General features: G+C 49.9%; 2 protein-coding genes across 2 annotated transcripts; both read left to right on the top strand.

Moving 5' to 3' along the window:
- The first annotated feature begins 3185 nt into the window (after positions 1 to 3185).
- On the top strand, positions 3186 to 3762 carry LOC129399613 (60S ribosomal protein L39-like). The gene has a single exon (XM_055119932.1). It carries the CDS (start codon positions 3439 to 3441, stop codon positions 3592 to 3594), a length of 156 nt encoding a protein of 51 aa, XP_054975907.1. The 5' UTR covers positions 3186 to 3438; the 3' UTR covers positions 3595 to 3762.
- A 1922-nt stretch (positions 3763 to 5684) lies between these two features.
- SYP (synaptophysin) lies at positions 5685 to 22702 on the top strand. The gene is made up of 7 exons (XM_004606449.2): positions 5685 to 5770; positions 6977 to 7042; positions 8456 to 8580; positions 14115 to 14310; positions 15873 to 16064; positions 17736 to 18066; positions 20995 to 22702. Exons 1-6 carry the CDS (start codon positions 5735 to 5737, stop codon positions 18060 to 18062), a joined length of 942 nt encoding a protein of 313 aa, XP_004606506.1. The 5' UTR covers positions 5685 to 5734; the 3' UTR covers positions 18063 to 18066; positions 20995 to 22702.
- Positions 22703 to 23732: the final 1030 nt, after the last annotated feature.

Raw genomic sequence — 23732 nt, 5'->3', positions numbered from 1 at the left:
GCTGTTTCCCATTGCTCAAGAAAGCTCCTGCTCCAACCTTCTCCAGACGGAGACAGGCTTCACACACACACACACACACACACACACACACACACACACACACACACACACCCTGCAGGCTTTCCGTGTCTCTGCACTGGGGGTCCTGGGACTACCCAGTACCCCCCCATCCATTCCATCCCCTGTTTCAGTCCTGTGCCACTGCCCACACGCGGGTATTTCCAGAAACCAGGACAGCCAGGCCTGATTATTCAGCGTCAGGGAAGGAGGGAGGAGTAGAAGGAAGAGACAGCAGCCAAAAAAAGCTAGGGACTGCGTGGAGGTGGGGGGAGGGGGTGGGCGCTGGCCTGAGATGGAGAAATGAGGGGAGGGAGGGGCGGGCTTGGCTGCGGAATATGGGAATGTCTGAGATGCCACAAGGGGCGGCCTGTCAGGTGTCACTGAGAACAGATGGGGGTTGGGGGTGGGGAGGAAAAGCTAAGGAAACCCAGAGGTGAGTCCTGTAGCGGGGGCGGGAGAGGGTGGAGGAGAAGGGGGTGTTGGTGGGCGAGAGGCGAGGGCATGGGAGGTTAGAATTGACCTGGCAGGGGATTTGTTTTAGACATTGTTGGGAGATGGAGGCTCCTCTGACGCCGTTAGGAATTTCAAGGAGGAGGCTACACAGAGATAAGCCTCTTTCCCACTTCGGACCTGAGGGAGAGAAAAAAAAAACACCTCCGTGGAACCAGAGCGATAGTACAGTGTATAGGTTGTTTGTCTTGCACAGGGTCCACCAGGGTTCAATCCCCCGCATCTCATACGGTCCCTAAGCCCCACCAGGAGTGATCTCTGAGATCACTGCCTGAGCACAGAGCCAGGACTAAACCCTGAACACTGCAGCATATGTCTCTGAAACCAAAACAAAGAAAAAACCTCCATTTCTTAGTTGAATACAGGTGACATCCAAGGAGAAGTTCCCAGGCTAAGGCCATGCATTTCTTGTCCACCTGGCTTTCCCTGCAACCTCTTAAGCATACCCTCCTTATAAAGGATGCCAGAGATCCTTTTTGCTTCTTGCCAAACTCTAGGATTGCTTTCATTCAGTGAAGGTTTTACTGGGCATTTCCTTTGTGCCAGGCACTGTCCTGGGTTTCCCATAAATGAACCTACTTTGCTAGGAAATGTCCAAAGCGTCAGTCAACCCTAAGTAGAAGGCATGAGGGACTAACCTGGAATCCCCTCCTAGCTCCTGCACTAGGCTGCCCATTTGTGTAATTTATATCCATCGAGGTAAGAGGTTTATGGGAACCATAATTGGAGACAAGAACTCTGAATACAGCATTCCACTGTCTTAAAACAAGAGCTTATGGTAGTTGGGCTGGTTGGGATTTGGGGGACAAGCAGGACAGAGAGTGAAGGGAGACGTCTGAGTGATGGGATGGGAGGACCGAGGATGTGGTCCCTTGAATGCCAAACCCACAAACCTGGGATTTTTCCCCAGAGCAGTAGAGAGCTCTGGGAGGAATTCGAGCTGGGTAGTGACATACTTAACTTTGCATTTTAAATAGATGCTCTGACGGCTGTGCTGCAAACAGGAGGAGGGAGAGACTAGAAATGCTAAAATTGGCAGGAAGGATGGTCGCCTTAGCCAGGGGAGGTGGCAGAGGAGATAGGGAGAAGTGAGTGGATTCCAGAGATGTGTAGGAGGGAAAATGAACCACTTATTGGGCCCTCTACTGAGTGCATTACAGTGATTATCTTGTTTAATCAGGGAAACAACCCCGTAAATTACCATTTGAAACCACCTTACATGTCCCGAGTCAGAAGCATAAATATGAGGAGTTCAGACTTAAGCACAGCACAAGTCCAAACCACACTCTTCGCCCCCATAAACACTAGGAAGTATCCATTACCTAATTGGTGTGAATTTGAGTGTGTGTGTGTGTGCGTGAGCACGTACGCATGTGCAAAATAGATATATATATTCAGAACCCGGGAGATAGTACGGATGTTTAAGCAGGATGTTTAAGTACTTGCTTTGAACACACTGACTCTGGTGTTGGTCCCCAGCACCACGTAGGTCTCCCAAGCACCACTAGGAGTGATTCCTAACCAGAGAGCCAGAAGTAAGCCCTAAGCACCAGTGGGTGTGGTTTCCTCCCCTCCCCAGTAAAAGAGATGTACATTCAGATGGTTCAAAATTCCCTTCCCTCTGGAAGCAACCAGGGTTATCAAGTATCTTTTATACACATAAAGGATGCTATAGTTAAGAGTTCACATAGTAAGGTAAATAGTGCTGAAGCCTGAAGTCTGGGTTCAAACAGAATCTACCATTAAATCAGTAACATGACTTTGTACAGATTCCGTCACCTCTCTGCCCCATAGTTTATTCATCTGCAAAATAAAAATAGCAGAGGTCCCTGTCTCATAGGGTTGCTGGGAGAATTTAAATCAGCGATAGCAGTGAAATTCACAGAATAGCACTCTACCCCAAACAGACACAATTAAAACTCCAAGCTCTGCTCTCAATCATGATATAATCCTTTTCTTGTCTTTGTACACAATTCCCATAATTTAGCATCTTCCATTTCTTAATATCTTGGCAATAATTCTATATCTTTGTTTTTATTATTAATTTTAGCTTTGTAAGACTGTCACAAAATACCCCGTGTTGTGGAGGTCTCAAAATTGATACATTTCCCCTAAGGGATCCAGAAAATGGCTCAGTGACTGCCCTGTCCAGCAAGTTCAAGGCTGGTAAAGCAATCCAGACAGCCCTTTATTAAGCACTTTGAATATTAAGCACTTTGGGAAAGTTCACTATTGTAAGCAGTGCTTTAGCATATCACATTATACATCCATCTCTTAGCACATGCATTAATCTCTAAGCTAAATTTCCAGAAGTGCAAATGCCAAGTCAAGCAAGCACATACATTTGTTATTTTGCTAGATTTGGCCAAATTGCTTCTATAGTGGCTATACCAATTTAAAATCTTAATGGCAATGTATGAGAATACCCAGTTGGAGGAGGTGGTGAGATACTACAATGGGTAGGGTACTTGCTTTGCATGGAGCCAACGTGAGTTCAATCCCTGACACCCCACATGGTTCCTCGAGCACAGGCAGGACTGATCCCTGAGTGCAGAGCAAGGAGTAAGACCTGAGCACACATCACCCCAAAAAGGAAAAGAATACATGCGTAAGGCCGATATTCAGCATTATGAAACGTTTTTATATTCACAACTCTCTAAGATGAAAACTGGTATCTTCACTCTTATAGGCATTTCCTATATGAATTTGGGTGAGGTTGAGCTTTTTAAGTCCCAATGGTATTTGTTCATTGGATTTTACAATATGAAATCTCCAATGACCTTGGTAGTCTTGGTTTTAGCAGCATGAAGAAAAGGTAGTCCCTCTTTTTCCTCTGCCATCGTCGCGGTGCGAACATGACTCTTCACCATGTCTTCCCACAAGACTTTCAGAATCAAGCAGTTCCTGGCCAAGAAACAGAAGCAGAATCGACCTATTCCTCAATGGATTCGGATGAAAACTGGTAACAAGATCAGGTACAATTCCAAGAGGAGGCACTGGAGAAGGACCAAGCTGGGTCTGTAAGGAAAGTCCCAGGCGACGCATGCGCATTTGCTGTGATAGGCTGCGAGGATCTTGAATACACAGCAGGTGAAAAGGCACCGCAAATCTGAAGTCATGTTTCTTTGATTAGGGAATCTGTTCCTCTTCTCTAGCTTCTGTACCTTGTTGCTAACTCAGTAATAAATTCTGTGATGCTGTGAAAAAAGGGTAGTCCCATTAAGAGATTCCTTAATTAGGAAGTAAAAATTAATAAACATGCTACATAAACTATGTAAGTGGTGCAAAGTATAGAGCTTGAAGCAAGCAAGAATTTGACCAAAAGGGAAAGAAAAATCGGAGAGATGGTTGGAGAGGAGAGTTTCTTTTTTTTTTTTTTTAATTTATTTATTTTTAATTAGAGAATCACCGTGAGGGTACAGTTACAGATTTATACACTTTTGTGCTTATATTTCCCTCATACAAAGTTCGGGAACCCATCCCTTCACCAGTGCCCATTTTCCACCACCCGTAAACCCAGTGTCCCTCCCACCCTCCCCAATCCCATCTCCCCCCCACCCCACCCTGCCACTGTGGCAAGGCATTCCCTTCTGTTTTCTCTCTCTAATTAGCTGTTGTGGTTTGCAATAAAGGTGTTGAGTGGCCGCTGTGCTCAGTCTCTAGCCCTCATTCAGCCCGCAACTCTCTTCCCCCACATGGCCTTCGACTACAATGTAGTTGGTGATCGCTTCTCTGAGTTGACCTTTCCCCGGAACGTGAGGCCAGCCTCGAAGCCATGGAGTCAACCTCCTGGTACTTATTTCTACAGTTCTTGGGTGTTAGTCTCCCACTCTGTTATTCTATATACCATAGATGAGTGCAATCTTTCTATGTCTGTCTCTCTCTATCTGACTCATTTCACTCAGCATGAAACTTTTCATGCCCATCCACTTAACTACAAAATTCTTGACCTCCTTTTTTCTAACAGCTGCATAGTATTCCATTGTATAGATGTACCAAAGTTTCCTCAACCAGTCATCCGTTCTGGGGCATTCGGGTTTTTTCCAGATTCTGGCTATTGTAAACAGTGCTGCGATGAACATACATGTGCAGATGTTGTTTCGATTGTACTTTTTTGCCTCTCTGGGATATATTCCCAGCAGTGGTATTGCTGGGTCAAATGGGAATTCAATATCTAATTTTTTGAGAGTCGTCCAAATTGTTTTCCAGAAGGGCTGAACCAGTCGGCATTCCCACCAGCAGTGAAGAAGGGGGAGAGGAGAGTTTCTAAGACGTATTTTAAATGTAGCAGAGGGGCTGGAGAGAGTAAAGCAGATAGGGCACTTGCTTTGCCTGAGGCTGCCCTGGGTTTGATCTCCAGCATCCCATATGGTCTCCTGAGCACTTCCAGGAATGATTCCTGAGGGCAGAACCGTGAGTAACCCCTGAGCATCCCCGGGTGTGGCTCGAAAACTAAAAGAAAAAAAAAACATCAGAGAAGAAACCCTTAGGACCTTGAGCTATGTTTAAATTTCAGGGTCTTTGGGGTCCAAAAGCAATATATGGGGAACTAATCCACACATTGAGTTTGGGGAGGGGATTAGAGGGAGAGGCTTTGGGTCCTCGGGAGAGGAAGGTGGGTACACTGGTGATGGATGTAGTGCTGGAATTATATGCCTGAGGAACTATTATTAATAGTGTTGTTAACCACGAATCTCAAACCATAATAAAATTTAGTTGAAAAATTGCAGAGCCTTTGGGTGCTGCCAATTTCTAGCTGAGCAACCTTAAGCAATTCACTTACCCTCTCTGGGGGTTCTCATCTATAAACATGGAACTATCGGACCCTGGGCCACACGGCTGCTGTAAGGTTCAAACGAGTGGGAATATTCAACAAACTCAGTAAAGGGCCAAGCAAGAATGCCAGGCCGCGGGATCTCTTCCCTGCAAACTTCTAGCTGTTTGGAGGGAGAACGAGCATCTCCAGCATCTCAAGGCTGCGGGTCGCAATGGCGGAGGGAGAGCCTCAGGCAAGGTCCCTTGTGCGCAAGCGCGCGCAGTGAGTTGAGGGGGGGCTCGAGGGGCGGAGCTGCGGCGCCCCGGCTGTTCCGACGATCGCGCACCACCCCCGCCGCGCCCTGCGCCCGCCCTTGCTAGCAGGCGCCTCCCGCCCCCCGCATTGCTGATGCTGCTGCTGGCAGACATGGACGTGGTGAATCAGGTACGCGTTCCAGCACCGCGGACAGAGCCCGCTGCCGGCCAGCCACCCCGCCCGGGGCCGGGGCGCCGCGGCTCGCCCACCGTAGGAGGTGGTGGCCGGGGTCCTAGCAGCAGACACCCCGATCCCCGGCGCTGGGGCGGGGGTCTGCGGCAGGCGAGGGGAGGATGGGGGAGGTGGAGAAGCAGAGTGCGCCCTTTGCCGCAGCGAGGGCCATCCTCCCTGCCGCAGGGGGCGCCGCCAGCTGCCCAATACCTTACCGGGCACCGCGACGGGAGACCTAGGGTGGGGGGGGGGGTCTTGGGACTGGGATGCCAGGCAAGCGGGAAGGGAGGGGAGAGTGGAATGAAGATGGGGGTGCTGCGGCAGAGCTGGGAAATAGAGCGACAGAAGGTTTGGGGGTTGATGGGGGGGGGATGGCACCTGCCCCTCCCAGACAGAGCCAGTACCCCGGTGGACGACCACCCCTTGGACCGGAGCAGACCAAGGGAATGATCCTGTTTTGCCTCTCCCAAACCCCCAGTCTCCCCTCCGACATCGCAGACCCACTGAAGCCATGTCCTAGCCCCCACCCCACCCCCATCTTAGGCAGTCCAGACCCTCTCTGCCATGTCACTCTTCCTTACCAGCTCAGAACCTCAGCCCACTCTAACCAGTGCCAGCCCCTCCCCATCGTCATCACCTCAGACACCATCCCCCCCCCCCCCCCCCCCCCGGCCATCTGACTCACCTTTCCTGCTGCAGACCCCCTCCCCCTAACCAGCCGACTCCCTCCCCGTTATGACTCATATTCACCACCCGAGACCACTTCCCCCACCTCGGGAACTCCAATTCTCCTCACTCTCCATCCCATCTCCTGGGGCATTCTGACTCACCTTTACTGTTTTCGACCTTCCCCCCAGTCTACCCAACCCAGACTCAGTCCGCCTTTTCCCTACCCCTCACCCTTCTGACTCTGCCTCACCAGCTTCCCAGATCTCCACTAGTCCATTCCCCCGTTCATCCCCCTGGGAGTCTCCCGCCAGAGCTGGCTGTGCCTGCACCTTCGACAAAATGTCACTTTCCTCCTTCTCACCCTCTCTCCACACGTCATTCCTTCCCTGAGGTCACATGCCCTATTCCCAAGGGTCATTGCCTGGGGGCCTTGCCCCTTACCTCCCTCTTCATCTCCCCAAACCCTTCTCCCTCCCCACCATTTTTTCTCCTCAGTTGGTGGCTGGGGGTCAGTTCCGAGTGGTCAAGGAGCCCCTTGGCTTCGTGAAAGTGCTGCAATGGGTGAGTGTGGTGTGGCATATGGAGGAAGGGAGGTAGGATGGTGGAGTCTGGGGCGATGAAAATGGGATGAAGGGGAGAATAAAATCCAGGTATTGAACTCTCTGGGGGTTGCAGCCAGAGAATAGTTAGCTGTGATGTGACATCACATAAGGCTAAAGGTATCTCTGTTGTGAAGTAGAAGATTGTGACGTCCTGCCTCCTCTCCTGAGGTGAGAATGGGGGGGGGAGGGTGGAGCCCAAAAGCTGGCTGGGAGGGGATGAGATGTCCAGACAGATAAATCCCCAAGGCAAAGAGAATGAGAAACAGGGCTTGGTGTGGACAGAGGTGAGGATATGGAGAAACAAAGTAATAGGGATGAAGGGCTGGAGAGGGTACAGAGGGTAGGAGGTTTGTCTTGCATGTGACCAACCCGGGTTCAATCCCTGGCATCCCATGTTGTCCCCTGCACACTGCCAGGAATGATTCCTGAGTGCAGAGCCAGGAGTTACCCCTGAACATCACTGGGTGTGGCCCCAAAATGTAAAAAAGAAAATAGAGGACAGAAAGAGAGAGGGCAGACAGACAGAAAGAAATAAAGGAAAGGGAGGCAGAGGAATAGACATGGAGAAGGAAGCTACAGAGAAATAGACTGAAGAAGAGAGACAGGAAACGACTGGGGGGAAATCAGAGACACATTCAGAGAAAACACCAGAAGAAAGAGATATAAGAGAGACAGAGAGCATCATAGAGAGACCTCGCAGAGAGACAGACCAAGAAAGGTAAGAACACTCTGAGAGAGATATTCACCCAGAGAAACAGAGAGAGAGAGCTCTACTAAAGAGTCAGAGACATGGGGCTGGACTGATAGTACAGTGGGTAGGGCATTTGCCTTGTACACGGTCGACCCGGGTTTGATTCCCAGCACCCCATATGGTCCCCCGAGCACCGCCAGGAGTAATACCTGAGTGCAAAGCCAGGAGTAACCCCTGTGCATCGCCGGGTATGACCCAAAAAGAAAAAAAAATGTCAGAGACAGACACCAAAGCCGAGAAACAGGTATTGAGAAAAACAAAAGCACACTGGAAACGGACAGAGAGACACCAAAAGAAAGAGAGATGCAGAGACACACCAGAAACCCAGAGATATAGCTAGTCAGAGAAATGTACTGAGATATGCAAAGAGAGAAGACAGGGGTTCAGAGCATGGAAAGTTGGAGATAAGAGACACTGGAAGAAGAGACAGCCACACCCCTATAATCAGCTTGTCCTTGGACCCAGATGAGCCCTGATTAGGGGACATGGAGGGGGGGGAGGAGAAAGACCCGTCCATCTGCTACTGCCTGTGCTGGGCCCCAATCTGTCCAGTGGAGGGCACCCCCTCCCATCCATATGCACATAGGCTCACTGTGGCCATCCCCGTTCCTTCTCCCCAAGGTCTTTGCTATCTTCGCCTTTGCCACATGCGGCAGTTACAGTGGGGAGCTCCGGCTGAGCGTGGAGTGTGCCAACAAGACTGAGAGTGACCTCAGCATCGAGGTGGAATTCGAGTACCCCTTCAGGTGTGCTCCTAGCCCAGTCCCTACCCGGGGAGTCCCAACAGAGCTGGGAGTGGGGTGGGAAAACCAATGCCCACTCCCCCATCTCTGCCTGTGGCTCTGGTCCAACCCTCACCTCAGGAAACCATACCCATTCGGGTCACTGCGCAGGCGCTGAGAAACTGCCTTGTGCCTGGCATTGCTCTAGTCTTCCAGGACATGTGGTGAGCAAGACACAGACAGGCATCTGCCTTCTGGCTGTGTTCTATGAAGAGGAGGGACAGAGAAAGGCAGTAAACAAGATTCAAGGGGGCAGAGAAATAATTCAAGAAGGTACTTGCCTTGCACTCAGCCAAGCCTGGTTAGATCCCTAGCACTGTATAGGTTCCAGCAAGTACTGCTGGGAGTGACCCCTGAGCCAGGAGTAAGCCCCAAACAGCCAAGCATGAGACCCTCCTCCTAAAAAAGCATTTTGGGGGCCAAAGTAGTAGTACATCAAGTAGGGCATTTTTTGCATGCATCTGGCCAGGGTTCGATACCCGACACCCTATATAGTCCCCTAAGCACTGTCTGGAGTGATCCCTGAGTGCAGAGCCAAGAGTAAGCCCTGAACACTGCCAGGTGTAGCCTGAAAGACAAACAAAAAAACCAATTCAAAAGCAAAAGATATATAAATATATATGTATTTATATAATGATATATAAAGGTCACATAGAGTTTATATATATATATAAAATAGCCTTAACACAGTAGATGCTCAAATAATGTCACTAATTTTTATTTTTATTCATTGCATGCACTTTTTTTAAATGAACCTATTGTATGCAGGGTACGGCTCAAATTACTGGGAATATAACAGTGTAATAACAGACCACCATCATCCCTTCAAGGGAACCAACACTGCAGCAAATAAATTAATAAAGAGGATTATGATCCACTAAAGAAATGCAAGCAAGGGATCCTCCTGCAGGCTTTAGGGTCGAGAGTAACGAGGGGTGATGCCTAGCAATCAAACCCAGCTACACCGCTGGGATATTGATAGAGCCCCTCCTGTGTGCCAGGCACTGTATGTGGCTCTAGGTCTCTGGCAGTGAGTACAGCCAGGCAAGGTCGCTGTCTTCACAGAGATGCTTAACTCTTGATGGGTGGGGGAATGCAGAGACCCACAGGCACAATTTCAAATGAAACTTCTGATTGCTTCTCTTCTCAGACAAATCACATCAGAGCTCCAGCACTCAATGTCCTGTCTCTCTAAGAGAGAAAAAGTATACCTGCTTCACTGGCTCCTGGGATGCATTTAGTGGGTTAATAGTTGAAAAGCCTGAGAACATGGGGCAGGGAACACAAGTAATGCTTCCCTGAGTGGGAGTTAAAATAACTTTTTTAAAAAGCAAGTTTAGGGGCTGGACTGATAGTACAGCAGATAAGGTATGTGCCTTGCATGCAGCAGATCCAGGCTCAATCTCCGGTTCCTGAGCCCTGCCAGTAGTTATTTCTTTTTTTCTCTTTGGGTCACATCCGGCGATGCACAGGGGTTACTCCTGGCTCTTCACTAAGGAATTACTACTGGTGGTGCTCAGAGGACCATATGGGATGCTGGGATTCGAACCCGGGTCGGTCGCGTGCAAGGCAAATGCCCTACCCGCTGTGCTATCGCTCCAGCCCCACCAGTAGTTATTTCTGAGCACATATCCAGGAGTTACCCCTGAGCACCGCTGAGTGTGGCCCAAAAAAATAACAAAAAACGAAGTAGTAGTAGAAGTTTAAGGGACTTTGGAGCAAAGTCAGGGATGGAGCCAGAAACTGAGAGGTTTTGGACACTAAGGGAAAAGTAGATTCAGGAGATCCCTTAGGGTGAGGGGAATAGATCATGGAAAGAAAATTAGATCTTTGGGGGTGAAGCAATAGTACAGTGGGTAGGGCGTTTGCCTTGCACGCAGTTCATCTGTGCTCAATCCCCGGTATCCCATATGGTCTCCCCGCACCTCCAAGAGTAATTCCTGAGTGCAGAGCCAGGAGTAACCCCTGAGCATCGCCGGGTGTGACCCAAAAAAGCAAAAAATATATATAAGGAAAAGAAAAATAGCAAATGATATCTCAGGGATCGGGGGTTGGGGAGAAGTAGGGATCAGCAATTCACAGAAGCAAGGGAAAAAAGTTGGAGGAGGAGGGGATTTGCTGCAAGGAGTCAGCTGAGAACCGCCCCTGGGATCCACAAGGGCACTATCTCCCTTGGATGCTGCCACTTCTAGGTTCTCGGGTTCCTGCCCTTTAGCCACAAACCTGGGGAGGGGTATTCTTTGTCCTAGGTCCTCCTGAACATCCCTTTCACTATCCTGATAGCCCCCCAAGGACCTTTTTTTTTCTTTTTGGGTCATACCCAGCGATGCACAGGGGTTACTCCTGGCTCTGCACTCAGGAATTACTCCTGGCAGTGCTTGGGGGACCATATGGGATGCTGGGAATCAAACCTGGGTCACCTGCATGCAAGGCAAACACCCTACCCGCTGTGCTGCTGCTCCAGCCCCCTCCCAAGGACCTTTTATCCTCTGACACATACCCTCTCTGCTCAACCAGCTCACTAGAAAGCTCCCAACTCCATCTTTTAGAAGCTGCACTACCTTGAGCAAGTAAGTTCCCCTTCCTGAGCTCATCTGCAAAATGGTTAGGACAGTGCTCCCCTGGGGCACTGCAGCAGTGGGTGTTAGTAAAGCAGGCAATGAGGTAAAGTGTTTAGGGGGTGACCAAGAAGGATAAGGCCTTTCCCTGCATACAAAGACACTGGCACGTGTTTCATCATTGTGTCCTGTCCCCCAAACTGAGACCAGAGAGCTCTGGGACCCTACTCCAGCCCTTTTCCCCATGCACAATATCTCTCTATGTGCTACCGAAATGCCAGAGCCTCGGCTGATTCCTCTTCCCTTCTGTCTTTCTCCTCCTATATAGTAATTGCTGGGCCCTTCTCAACATATATTTCTTTTCCTCCCACAGACTGGAAGTGGCTTAGGGACAACGTTCCACACATTGTGGAGCAGAGGTCCCCGAATTTATTGAGCCTACCACCCCCTTTTAAGAAAAAAAATATCACTCAGCAACCCCAATTGCCCTTCTTGGAACCTGAGAGATAGAATAGCAGGTAGTGGGGCTGGAGCAATAGCACAGCGGGTAGGGCATTTGCCTTGCACGACACCAACCTGGCTTCGATTCCCAGCATCCCATATGGTCCCCTGAGCACAGCCAGGGGTAATTCCTGAGTGCAGAGCCAGGAATAACCCCTGTGCATCGCCAGGTGTGACCCAAAAAGAAAAAAAAATTTAAAAAAAGAATAGCAGGTAAGGTGTTTACCTTGCACTTGACTGATCCAGGTTCCATCCTTCATATCCCATGAGGTCCCCCAAGCCCTGCCAGGAGTGATCCCTGAGCACAGACAAGCCCTGACCACAGTTGGGTATGGCCCCAAAACAAAAAAAGAAATTTCCCTTCCTTAGGTGAACAAATAGAAAGTGAACCCCCCAATTGTACGTAAGCCTAATGGTGCACCTCACCACTGTTTCAGCCCCTGAGAGGGGGCTGGTATCACCCACTTTGGGAGACACTGTAGAGGGAGAACATGGGGTTCAGGTTCCAACTCTGCCATTCCCTCAAGAGCTGGGTGGCTTCAGGCTAGAGAATGTATCTCGCTCCACCGGTTCCCATCTCTGGATGGTTTGTTTCATAAACACTTTCTTAGCACAGCGGGCAGCCCTGTTACAGGCTCTAGGGATACAGCTGTGAACACAAAATAGGAGAAAACCCGGCCTGCTTGTAGTTACAGCAAAACTCAAGGGGTCAAAAGGAAATGCAATCACTTGACGTAGAAGATATGGCACAAAAAAACAAAGAGGGGTCAGTTCAAAGGGCTGAACATAATTTTTGCATGCGAGAGACCTGGGTTTTATTACTGGCTCCACGAAGTCCCCCATGCACTGCCAGGAGTGAACCCCAAGCAACTTGGAAATGTCGGATTGTGGGCTTAACAGCCTCCACCAAATAGAGCAAGGGAAGTGACCTAAGAGTGCTGGAAGGAAACGGTTCTGTTTCATTTATGTTAATTTAATTGGGCAGGGGACTGGGACTAGAGAGATAGTACAGAGGGTAGGGCACTTGTCTTGCACACAGCCAACCTCAGGTTCAATCCTCAGTACTTTATATATTCGCCTGAGCCCTGCCAGGGAATGATCCCCGTGTGTATAGTCAGGAGTTAGCTCTGCAAATTGTTGGGCATAGCCCTAAAACCAATAATAATAATTTGGGGTCACAGCCATAAGTACTCCAGGACTATCTCCAGTTTAGTGCCTACGGGACTATGCAGTGCTAGGGTTGGAATCAGGCCTCCTGCATATAAAGCAGGCATTCAGCTCAATACGCTCTCTCTCCAGTTGGCAACTTAATTCTTTTGTTTGTTTGTTTTGGGGTCACACCCGACGATGCACAGGGGTTACTCCTGGCTCTGCGCTCAGGAATTACTCCTCGCAGTGCTCAGGGGACAATATGGGATGCTGGGAATCGAACCCGAGTCAGCCGCATGCAAGGCAAATGCCTACCAATTGTGCTATTGCTCCAGCCCCTGTCAATTTCATTTTAAACAATGACATCAGGGGCAGAGAGATAATACAGGGGGCAAGCCGCTTACCTTACATGTGGCTAACCCAGGTTTGATCCCCGATGCCACAAAGGTTCCACGAGCCCTGCCAGGAGTGACACCTAAGCACAGAGCAAGGAGTAAGTCTTGAGCACTACCACGGGTGCACCCACAAACCAAAATAAATAAATAGGGAGGTCAGGGAAGGCCTCACTGAGAAAGTGTCTGTGGGGCAAAACTAGAAGGTGATAAGAGTAAGATGTCTAGAAAAGCATTCCATTTCAAAGATACTGGAGTGAGATGGTGCTTGGCTGATGAACCAAGAGACCAAAATGGGGACTGGAGAGATAGCACAGCAGGTAGGGCACTTATCTTGTACATGGCCAACATCAGTTCAATACCTAGTGCCCCATAGGGTCCCTTGAGCCCACCAGGAGTGATCTCTGCATGCAGAGCCACCAGGAGTAAGCTTTGAGCACTGCCAGGTGTGGCCTAAAAACCAAAAAAAAAAAGCAACAGAAGGGAGCTGGAGTGATAGTACAGAAGGAAGGTTATTTTCCTTGCACCCGGGTGACCCAACTTCAATCCTCAACATCCCATATGGTCCCCCAAGGACTGCCAGGCGTGATTACTGAGTGCAGAGCCAGGAGTAACCCCTGAGCACCTCTGGGTGTGGCTTAAAAACTAAACAAAACCAAAAAAGCACAAACAAAAGGCTAAAGGTCTGGAGTGGGAGTAGGGATGAGTAAGACCTGTCTCTCCAGGAGGCTGTGAGCAATCATTAAAGTTGCGTGGGTGCACAATCAGTGCTCTATGAATGGGTATGGTTTCCTCTTCCTGTGACTATACAAATCTGGGGGACCCATGGCTGGGCAGAGGGGTGGGGGATGGGAGAGGGCCGTAGGTTCTGGGCAAACCTGCCCCCCTCTCTCCACAGGCTGCACCAAGTGTACTTTGATGCACCCACTTGCCGAGGAGGTACCACCAAAGTCTTCCTGGTAGGCGACTACTCGTCATCAGCTGAGTTCTTTGTCACGGTGGCTGTGTTTGCCTTCCTGTACTCCATGGGGGCTCTGGCTACCTACATCTTTCTGCAGAACAAGTACCGAGAGAACAACAAAGGTCCCATGATGGTGAGCATCCCCACCCCCAGCTGTGTCCATGTAAAGGCCAGAGGCCATGGAGCCTCAGGGTCACTGCCCCATCCCTCAGCTATACACCAAATCCCAGCCAAGGGGCTGGGCAGCAGGTAGGGCACTTGCCTTGCACACTGCCAACCTGAGTTCAATTCATGGCACCCTCTAGGGTCCCCAGAGTCCACTGGGATTGATCCCTGATTGAAGAATCAGAAGGACTAAGCCCTGAGCACTGCAAGGTGTGGTCCAAACCCCCATTCAAATCAAAAGTCCCAGCTAGGACCCTATGCCAGCCATTGCCTTGCCATAGCAACCCCACATGTTATTACTGCTAGGGTAATAGGGATACCAAATCAGACAGTGGCAGGGCCACATTCAGATTTATACAGGCCTGCAGGGCAAACCTGCCACCTGTCACAGCACTACAGATGAAAGGAAAAAAAGGAACTCACCAAATTGATCATACTAGTTATGCTTGTCCTCAAGCCACACAGACACTGATTCCTACACAGCTGAGCTCGTGTACCCCTGTCCCAGACACGAAATGAAACACATTACCACATTCAGGAAAACGAAGACCTGCAGCTTTTTATAGACTCAGACATCCTCGCCGCAGAAGTGCCCACACCAACACCTACAGATCCAGGCATGCTTCCACATCCTCTTTGTCCTGGACATGCAAATAAGCCCTTCACATGAAAGTCTGAGGGGCTAATAAGTTGAAAAGGCAGAGGACAGGGCTTGAGAGATAGAATAACAGGTAGGGCATTTACCTTGCATGTGGCTGATTTGTGTTGGATCTTTGGCACCCTGTATGGTCCCCTAATAACTGGCAGGAGTTATCCCTGAGCATGGAACTGGGAATAAGACCTGAGTACTGCTGGGTGTGGCTGGCGTGTGGGAAAAGATAGAAAGAATGAAAGAAAGAAAGAAAGAAAGAAAGAAAGAAAGAAAGAAAGAAAGAAAGAAAGAAAGAAAGAAAGAAAGAAAGAAAGAAAGAAGGAAGGAAGGAAGGAAGGAAGGAAGGAAGGAAGGAAGGAAGGAAGGAAGGAGGAAGGAAGGAAGGAAGGAAGGAGAAAAGGTAGATGAAGGGACCAGAGAGAGTATAGGGGTGAGGCATTTGCCTCACATGTGGTTCATCCAGGTTCAATCATCCCTGGCACTGCATATGGTCCCTTGAGCCCTGCCAGGAATGATTCCTGAGCACAGAGCCAGGAGTATGCCCTAGTCACCATTGGGTTTGCCCAAACACCAAAAGAAAGAAGAAAAGCAAAGGTAGGGGAGGGTTGGGGAGATAGATCAAAGATCTGGAGCACAAGCTTTGCATAATAGAAACCTGGTTAGAATCCCAACACCACATGGTTTCCTGAGCACTGGGCAGGGAGTAGCCCCTGAGTATTGTTAGGTGCGCCCCCCCCAAAAATAAAGAAAACAGTGGTAGGGGTGATCCAGGACTCTTCTAGAGACCTCTGCCAAGAAAGACAGTGGTCTGAGGAGTTTCACAGCCCAACAAGAAGCAGCTCTTCACAATGCCTTTGCTTTGCCCCTGCCTGCCCTAGGACTTCCTGGCCACTGCAGTGTTCGCCTTCATGTGGCTGGTTAGCTCATCAGCATGGGCTAAGGGGTTGTCAGACGTGAAGACAGCCACTGACCCAGAAAACATTATCAAGGAGATGGTTATCTGCCGCCAGGCAGGGACTACCTGCAAGGAGCTGAGGGACCCTGTGACCTCTGGCCTCAACACCTCAGTGGTAAGCCCTGGGAAGCTGGTTGGACTGCTGGGGTAGCTGTGGAGGGAGGCTGTGGAGCGTACAGTCAATCATGGGTAATGATGGAGGGAGAGAATCAGAGGAAATCCAAGAGGGCTCCCTAGAGGAGGCATGCCAACAACAGACTCTTGTAGTCGGAGAAATAGCACTGTAATGTCAAAGACTGACTCAAGAGGGGAAGCCGAAAAGTGCTATTCAGTTTGGTTTGGGAGACCTGGATCTCAGGCCCAGCCTTAGGTTCTCAGAATCTCTGGCAACTCACTCCCCTCTTGGGACCTCAATTTTCTTCCGTGCAAAATGAATGGACGCCCCCTACTGGCCCAGGTCTGGCTGTGACCTCAAATCTCAGCGCAGCTTCATGACCTGAAATGAGTCTCAGGACTGCTGGAACTTGTAAATTTTAAGCCGATAGGTCCGGCTTTGCACACCCCCTAAAAAATGAGTACACGGTAATTCTTGGCACATGGTAATCCTTATATAAGCATTGCACATGTTAACTTCTAACTCAGAAAACACACTTGTTGGTTTTGAGACCTTGGGCAACTCAGCTTCTCTGGACCTCTTTTCTCAACTGAAAAATGGAGACACTACTTCCTGTCCCAGAATAAAATTTTCAGGGCCAGAGAGATAGCACAGCTGGTAGGGTGCTTGCCTTTCTTTTTTTTTTTTTTTTTGCTTTTTAGGGGTGCTTGCCATTCATGAGGCTGATCTGGGTTCCATTCCTGGGACTCCTGAGCACTGCTGGTTGTGGCTCAAAAACAAAAAAAATTCTATTGTGGAGCTGGAGCGATAGCACAGCGGGTAGGGCGTTTGCCTTGCACGCGGCCGACCCGAGTTCGATCCCCAGCATCCCATATAGTCCCCCAAGCACTGCCAGGAGCAATTCCTGAGTGCAGAGCCAGGAGTAACCCCTGAGCATCGCTGGGTGTGACCCAAAAAGCAAAAAAAAATTCTATTGTACCTATTATATAAATTTCATATATTTATTAATATTAATGTATATTAAGTTCCAGATGGCTCACAATGCTGGAATGCATGCTTTGTATGCAAGAAGCCTAGGTTTGATCCTTGGCACTTCATGGTTCCCTGAACACTGCCAAGAATGACCCCTGAGTACAGAGCTGAGAGTAGCCCTTTGGAGCTCCATGATGTGTGGTCCTCAAAACCAACCCCTGAAAGTTTATATATATTATATATATATTATACATGTGAACTTATTTTTATATGTCCATATATATGTTTATATTCACTAGTGGCTCATCAACAAATTTAATATAGTTCACATTTTGCTATATTAGAAATTCACATTTGACTATATTTTGTACATGTATACGCATGTGTATAATATGTACATATGCACATATATAAACACATGCATGTCATGGAAGACTGCAAAATCCCGGGAATCTGAATTCCAACACTCTCTGCCTGTTCCCCTCGCCCTCGAAGTGGTATTTCTGTGCGTGCACATTCAGAATCAGGGGCTCAGAAGGTAAGGGGTTTGGAAATCCCCGTCCCCCAGGAACCTGCGCCGGCTTCTTCCCTGGGGCCGGTTCGGAAACCCTGTACCCCCAAGAGCGTGCGTCGGGTTCTCCCCGGGGGCCGCCAAGGCAATGGGCGCGGAACTACCGCCTGGCTTTCTCCCCCCCGCAGGTGTTCGGCTTCCTGAACCTGGTGCTTTGGGTGGGCAACCTGTGGTTCGTGTTCAAGGAGACAGGCTGGGCCGCTCCATTCCTGCGCGCTCCTCCCGGCGCCCCCGAAAAGCAACCCGCGCCTGGGGATGCCTACGGCGATGCGGGCTATGGGCAGGGCCCCGGCGGGTACGGGCCCCAGGACTCCTACGGGCCCCAGGGCGGCTACCAGCCCGACTACGGGCAGCCTGCGACCGGCGGTGGCGGTGGCTACGGGCCTCAGGGCGACTATGGGCAACAAGGCTACGGCCCTCAGGGTGCGCCCACCTCCTTCTCCAATCAGATGTAGTCTGGTGAGTGACGGGCAGGCGGTGCGGCCAAAGATGATACAAGAAAGGAGGGCGGGGGGTCCTAGAAACCAATAGGAACCAGGATTAAACGGTACCTCGGGAGCGGCCAGACTAGGAAAGGTGGGGGGGGGGTTGAAGGACAATGGGTAGGTGGAGCTACAGCCTAAGGACGGAAAAAACTAGCCAATGAATGGAGAGCTGTGACGGGTGTTTGAAGATGGGCAGAATAAAGAGCCAATGGGAGAGAGGTAATGAGAAAGCTCTGCACAGAGCGTGGGGAGAGAGAAGCTGGCAGAGAAACCGGTAGTCACTAGCTAGGGAGCTTCCGTAGCGTAGTCAAGTACGAGTGGAACACCAGAGCCACAAAATAGGAGAGGGAGTGGGTCTAAGGTGTGATTGATGAGCTTGTAAATCATGATAGTACTGGTGAGCGTAAATGGGCTTGGGTCAAGCTCGCCAAACCGGATGAGGTGCTACATCTGTCGCTTCTCTCTACCCCTTGAGGTTAGAGCCAGGGTGTGTGGAATTCCAGCGAGGGAAGAGGGGCGGGGCAGAAGCACGGGCCAGGCTTGCTGGCCTGGCAGAGACTTCAGTGAGAATGAGGGGCCAGAGAAATGCAACAGCGTGCAAGGCGCTTGCTGTGTATTGACCCATCCCAGCACCACTTACGGTTCCCTGAGCACCGTAAGAGTAAGCCCTGGGTACAACCGAGCATGGCCCCCTAAGCGATAGTACAGTGTATAGGGCGCTTGCCTTGCAGGAGGCCGACCCAAGTTCCAGTCCTAAGCATCCCATATGGTCCTTCTCCAGAAGTGATCCCTGAATGCAGAGCCAGGAGTAAGTCCTGAGCACTGCCAGGTGACGGCTCAAAACATTTTATGGGGACTCAGATATGACCAGAAGAGGCGGGGATGTCTGTAGAAGGAGCAAAGACACGTGGGTAGAGGGAGGTTTCTGGCTCTTGACCAGGACAGAAGGAACAGAGAGAAGTTAATTAGACATCCCACATCCAATTCAAAACAAACACTGTGGAGCCACCAATTGTTGGCTGTACCTTCCAGAAATAATAGCCACCATAGGGGGCCAAGGCCATAGCACAGTGGGTAGGGTTTTGCCTTGCACATGACAAACCTGGATTTGAACTGCTACATCCTATAAGGTCCTCTGAGCAGTGCCACGAGTAATTCCTGAGTGCAGAGCCAGTTACCCCCTGAGCATCACTGAATGTGAACCTAAACAAGAAAAAGGAAAAGTATATCCACTTTCAACCCACTTTTCACCTAGTCTTTCCTGGATCTCTTCATTCATTCAAATCTCCATTCCATTCTGTGCACTAGAAGGATCCTTTTTTATTATTAATGAATCACCGTGAGGGTACAGTTACAGATTTACATATTTTTGTGCTTGTGTTTCAGTCATACAATACTCGAGTGCCCATCCCTCCACAGTGCCCATTCTCCTCCACCGATGATCCCAGTGTCCCTCACACACACACCCCATTGCACCCCCCACCCCACCCCGCCTCTGTGGCAGGGCATTCCTTTTTGTTCTCTCTCTTTTTGAGTGTTGTGGTTTGCAATAGAGGTACTGGGTGGCCATCGTGTTCAATCTACAGTCTACTTCCAGCACGTGTTTCCCATCCCGAGCGGGTTAGAGGGATCCTTTTAAATCCTAAATTAGGCCACGCCACAGTACTTCAGGACTCAAGTGCTCTGATCAGATTAAAAGCCAATGCTTTGGGGACTGAAGAGATAGTACAGTGGTAGAGTGTTTGACTTGCAAGGTCCAGATGGTCTGCTGAGCCCCACCAAGAATGATCCTTAAACACAGCGCCAGGAATAAAGCCTGAAAACTTCCCCTCAGGCAATGCCTGTAAGACCCACAAGGTCCTTATGCAATCTAGCCACACGCCTCCCTATTCTGACCATGCATCTCCTACCACTCCCCAAAGACCACCCTTCTCCAGCCATATTGTCCACCTCCAAGGCCAAGCACAGTCCAACTTCAGGCCTTGCTCCTTTCCTTCTCTTTAGAGTTTTGCTTTCTCCCTTCTCCACATGCTCTGATAATCTGATGACCTCTCCCTGACCAGCTCATTTTCATCCTTTGACTTAATGGAGTTTCGTGACTACCTTGTCTAACATAAGTCCTCTTTATTAAGTCTCTCATATTACTTGGTGCCTTTCTTTGTTGCAGTCCATAATTATTAGTTTATATGTTTATTGACTGTCGCTCCACTACATTTAGAAGATGTGATCAAGAATTATTCATGTTGTGAACACATCACTTAGAGCATGACTACTAAGGTAGTGGTAGTTTGCTGGGGCCAGAGTGATAGTACAGTAGGTGGGGTGCTTACCATGAATGTGACCAACTCAGGTTCAATCCCTGGTATCCCATAAGGTTCCCTGAACACCTCCAGGAGAGATTCCTGAGTATAGAGCCAGGAATAACCAGAGCAGTGCTGGGTGTGACCCAAAAATAAAACAAAACAAAATATTAAATAGGTATTGGGTCCAAAGAGCTAGTATGTGAGTTAAGGCATTTGCCTTGTACATGGCCAACTCTGGTTAGGTCCCTGGCAATGGCTATGGTCTTCCATGTGTTGCTGAAAGTGATTCTTAAGCCCAGAGTGCCAGGAGTAGCCCCAGAGTAACACCAGGTCTAGCCTCCAAATAAATTTTTAAAAGCCTCAAAACTCCTTGAGCTGATCACCAACTGCTAGTACAGTACCTGGTAACTGACTATTAGTTAGTGGAAGGGGGAACCCTACTGATGTAGCTTACTGGCAGGTGTAGCTGGAATAAGCTGACACGGGACTATGAGTGGAGGAAGAAGGAAGCTAAGCCAGGCTGGATGCCTAGGGGCCCATCTCCTATGGGGACCACATGAGTTTGGACCCCCTCTCCTTTCTGTCTTTTGTCTCCACAGGACAATGCACCCCTGGAGGACCCCACGGGTAGGCAAGAGCTCAGGAGAAGGCCTGCCCTCCTTTCCCACCCCTAGACCCCAGGTCTCCACCCCTCAAATCAGGAGGCCCTTAACTGTCTTTGCTGTTTATATATATATATTATATATAAATATTTATCTGTCTCTGCCCTGCCCCCACTCCACTCCCCTCGTGCATTAGGGACTGATCTTGTGTGAGACCTACTCTTATCCCAAACTCTGTCCCTTTTTCCCTTGGCCCCTCTCTGTTCCCTGGCCCTGAGCCCTAAGGTTGGGAGACTCCGAAAGGGGGGGGACATGGAGCAGAGACCTGGGGGACGTCGGGGAGGGCTTGACTGGAGACTTCCTCTTTGCAACTCTGGCCTTGATTCTTGCAATGCCGAAACAGGGGCCAAGAGAAGAAATTTAACTCTGAGATTGGAAGAAAAGCAGAGATTGGGGGTCTTGTGACCCAAGGAGATCTTGGAGCAAAGGGACTAGCGATCAGAGTGGACAGGGCCCTGGACATACTGAAGTTAGAGTTTAAAGAAGGAGGATGCCCTGGAGCATGCATTTTGGAACAAGTTTGGAAAGAGACTGAGGATATGGTTCTAAGGGGGGTAGCTTTGAATGAAACATTAGGTGGGCCCCAAAGTGGGCAGGGATTGGAGTAGGATGAGTTGTAGCTTGGGGCTTGGACATAGGGTTCAGAGGAAGGCTGAAGCTTGGTTCTAGAAGGGGTCGAGCTTGAACCAGTGTGTGGGTGAGGTTTCTGAGTGGATAATTCTGGGATGGTTACCAGAGTCTGTGAGAGGGGTATGGCTTGGCACCTCTGGAAGACTGAGTTGAATTCGAAAGCAGGATGATGTTGGGCCAGGCCAAGAAGTAGGATTAAAGAATGGGCCAAGGTTGGCTAAGGTTGTGGTCATCTAGAAAGATGGGGTCGAACTCAGCGTGGGGATATCCATGACCTTTTCAGATGGGGCAACCCACCCTGCATGAAATCCTGAAAAAAAGAACAGTTTGAAAGAAGCAGGTCTGTGTTGGGGAGATGGCTCAAAGAGCTGGAATGTGTGCTTTGCATGGTGGAGCCCCAGGTTCCATCCTTGTCACCTCATGGTCTTCTAGGTACCTCCAGGTGTAGGCCTCCTCTGCCCCCAACAAAAAGGGAGATGGATTTGGTAGTAAGAGACTAAACAGACTCAGCTTGGGGCTGCAGGATGGATTTTGTTGTGGGTGGAGGGGTGAATCACTGGCTGAGGCTGAGACAGCCCAGGAAGACCCCAGGAGTATGGCTTTGAACATTAGGGATGGGATCCAGAGACAAGTGCTACCCACACACGCCCTTGCCCACCTCAGAAACAGGACAGATAGGTAATCAGAGGACAGAGTCAATAGATCTAGGGGGCCTGCCCACCCCTCTTCTTCCCTTGCCTCCTCCCTTCCCTCCATACCCCCAGCCCCAATCAGGGGTGTTTGGAGGCCTGGTCTGGAGCCCCCTATCCTGCACCAACCTCTGCTGTGTCTGTGACGTTGGTAGTGCCAGTGATCGTGCGTTGCCATTTTGTCTGGCTGTGGCCCTGCCCCCTCCCTCCAGACCTCCCCCCTTGCCTCTCCCCTGCCCTTTGGTATTGTTTGAAGACTCCCCTCCTGCAGGAAGAACAAATCTGATCAACTCTCCTTCCCGAAATAAACTCCTTAACCACCTAGACCACATGGCTCTAACTTCTCAGTGTGTCTTATTTCTGTTCATTTTATGGGCCAACGTGTCTTTGCGGGTGGGGGTGGTGGGAAGGGATCGGGAGAGAAGGCACCAGAAAACTTTGGCGCTTTGTCTGGCGCGATAGTACTGTGGGGCAGGTGCTTGCCTTGCATGTACCCTGCCTAGGTTTGATCCCTAGCACCTCCTATGGTCCTCCGAGCACCACCAGGAGTAACTCTTGAGTGCAGAGTCAGGAGTAAGCCATGAGTACCTCAAAGTGTGGCTCCAAATGTAAAAATAAAGAAAAAGAAAACTTGACCCTTGTATCTGCTGACCACTGTTGTTCAACCAATCCCACCATTTAATTTAATTTATTTATTTCGGTTTGGGGGTCACACCCAGCAGTGTTCAGGCTTACTCCTGGCTCATGCATTCAGAGATCACTCATGGCAGGGCTGAGACACCATATGGGGGTGCTGGGGATCGAACCTGGGTCGGCGGAGGGCAAAGCAAGTGCCCTACCTACTGTACTCACCACTCCACCATTTTAACCCCCTCCAACAATATTATGCTGAGTGAGGCAGCTGCTGGGAGCTTCCCCTGTGGATCATTCCAGATCACACTCCTCTCAGCCCTGCCCAATCGTCACAGTGAATGCCTCTTTTTAGGATTCGGTTCTAATTCTGCTCCCTTACCCATGGGCCTTCCTAGCCCTTGTGGGCCACTCCTACCCTCCTCAGATCCCCAAGGAATCCGAATAAGACCCGCGGACTGTACAGGGAGCCTTCCCTCTACCCCCTCTCCTGGAACTCTTCAGTGCCTTCTGTTTCATTTCTTGCTTCTCCCTCAACAGGAGAACCAGAAGACCAGCTTTGAGGGCGTTCATTCATCTCAGCCCTTTCACCCTTCGCTTGGCAACTCCCAAGCCCTGGAGGGGCGGGAAGTGGCAAGAACCTACGTCACGGGGTGGAGGGGGGCGAGGGCCGGGGCGCCTACGATGAAAGACTCGTCTGACGACCGGCCGCCAGCGCCTAATTAG

The sequence above is a fragment of the Sorex araneus genome, chromosome X (genome assembly GCF_027595985.1).
Source record: "Sorex araneus isolate mSorAra2 chromosome X, mSorAra2.pri, whole genome shotgun sequence".
NCBI classification, from domain to species: domain Eukaryota; kingdom Metazoa; phylum Chordata; class Mammalia; order Eulipotyphla; family Soricidae; genus Sorex; species Sorex araneus.
Note: the sequence above shows the minus strand (reverse complement) of the source record. Positions and strands in the feature narration are given on the sequence as shown.

Bases quoted from the DNA above. Each gene is read 5' to 3' on its own strand.
- LOC129399613 (XM_055119932.1), top strand. From the start codon at position 3,439: ATGTCTTCCCACAAGACTTTCAGAATCAAGCAGTTCCTGGCCAAGAAA.
- SYP (XM_004606449.2), top strand. From the start codon at position 5,735: ATGCTGCTGCTGGCAGACATGGACGTGGTGAATCAG. The intron at 5,771-6,976 runs GTACGCGTTCCA...TTTTCTCCTCAG, and splicing joins ACATGGACGTGGTGAATCAG to TTGGTGGCTGGGGGTCAGTT. The intron at 16,065-17,735 runs GTAAGCCCTGGG...TCCCCCCCGCAG, and splicing joins CTGGCCTCAACACCTCAGTG to GTGTTCGGCTTCCTGAACCT.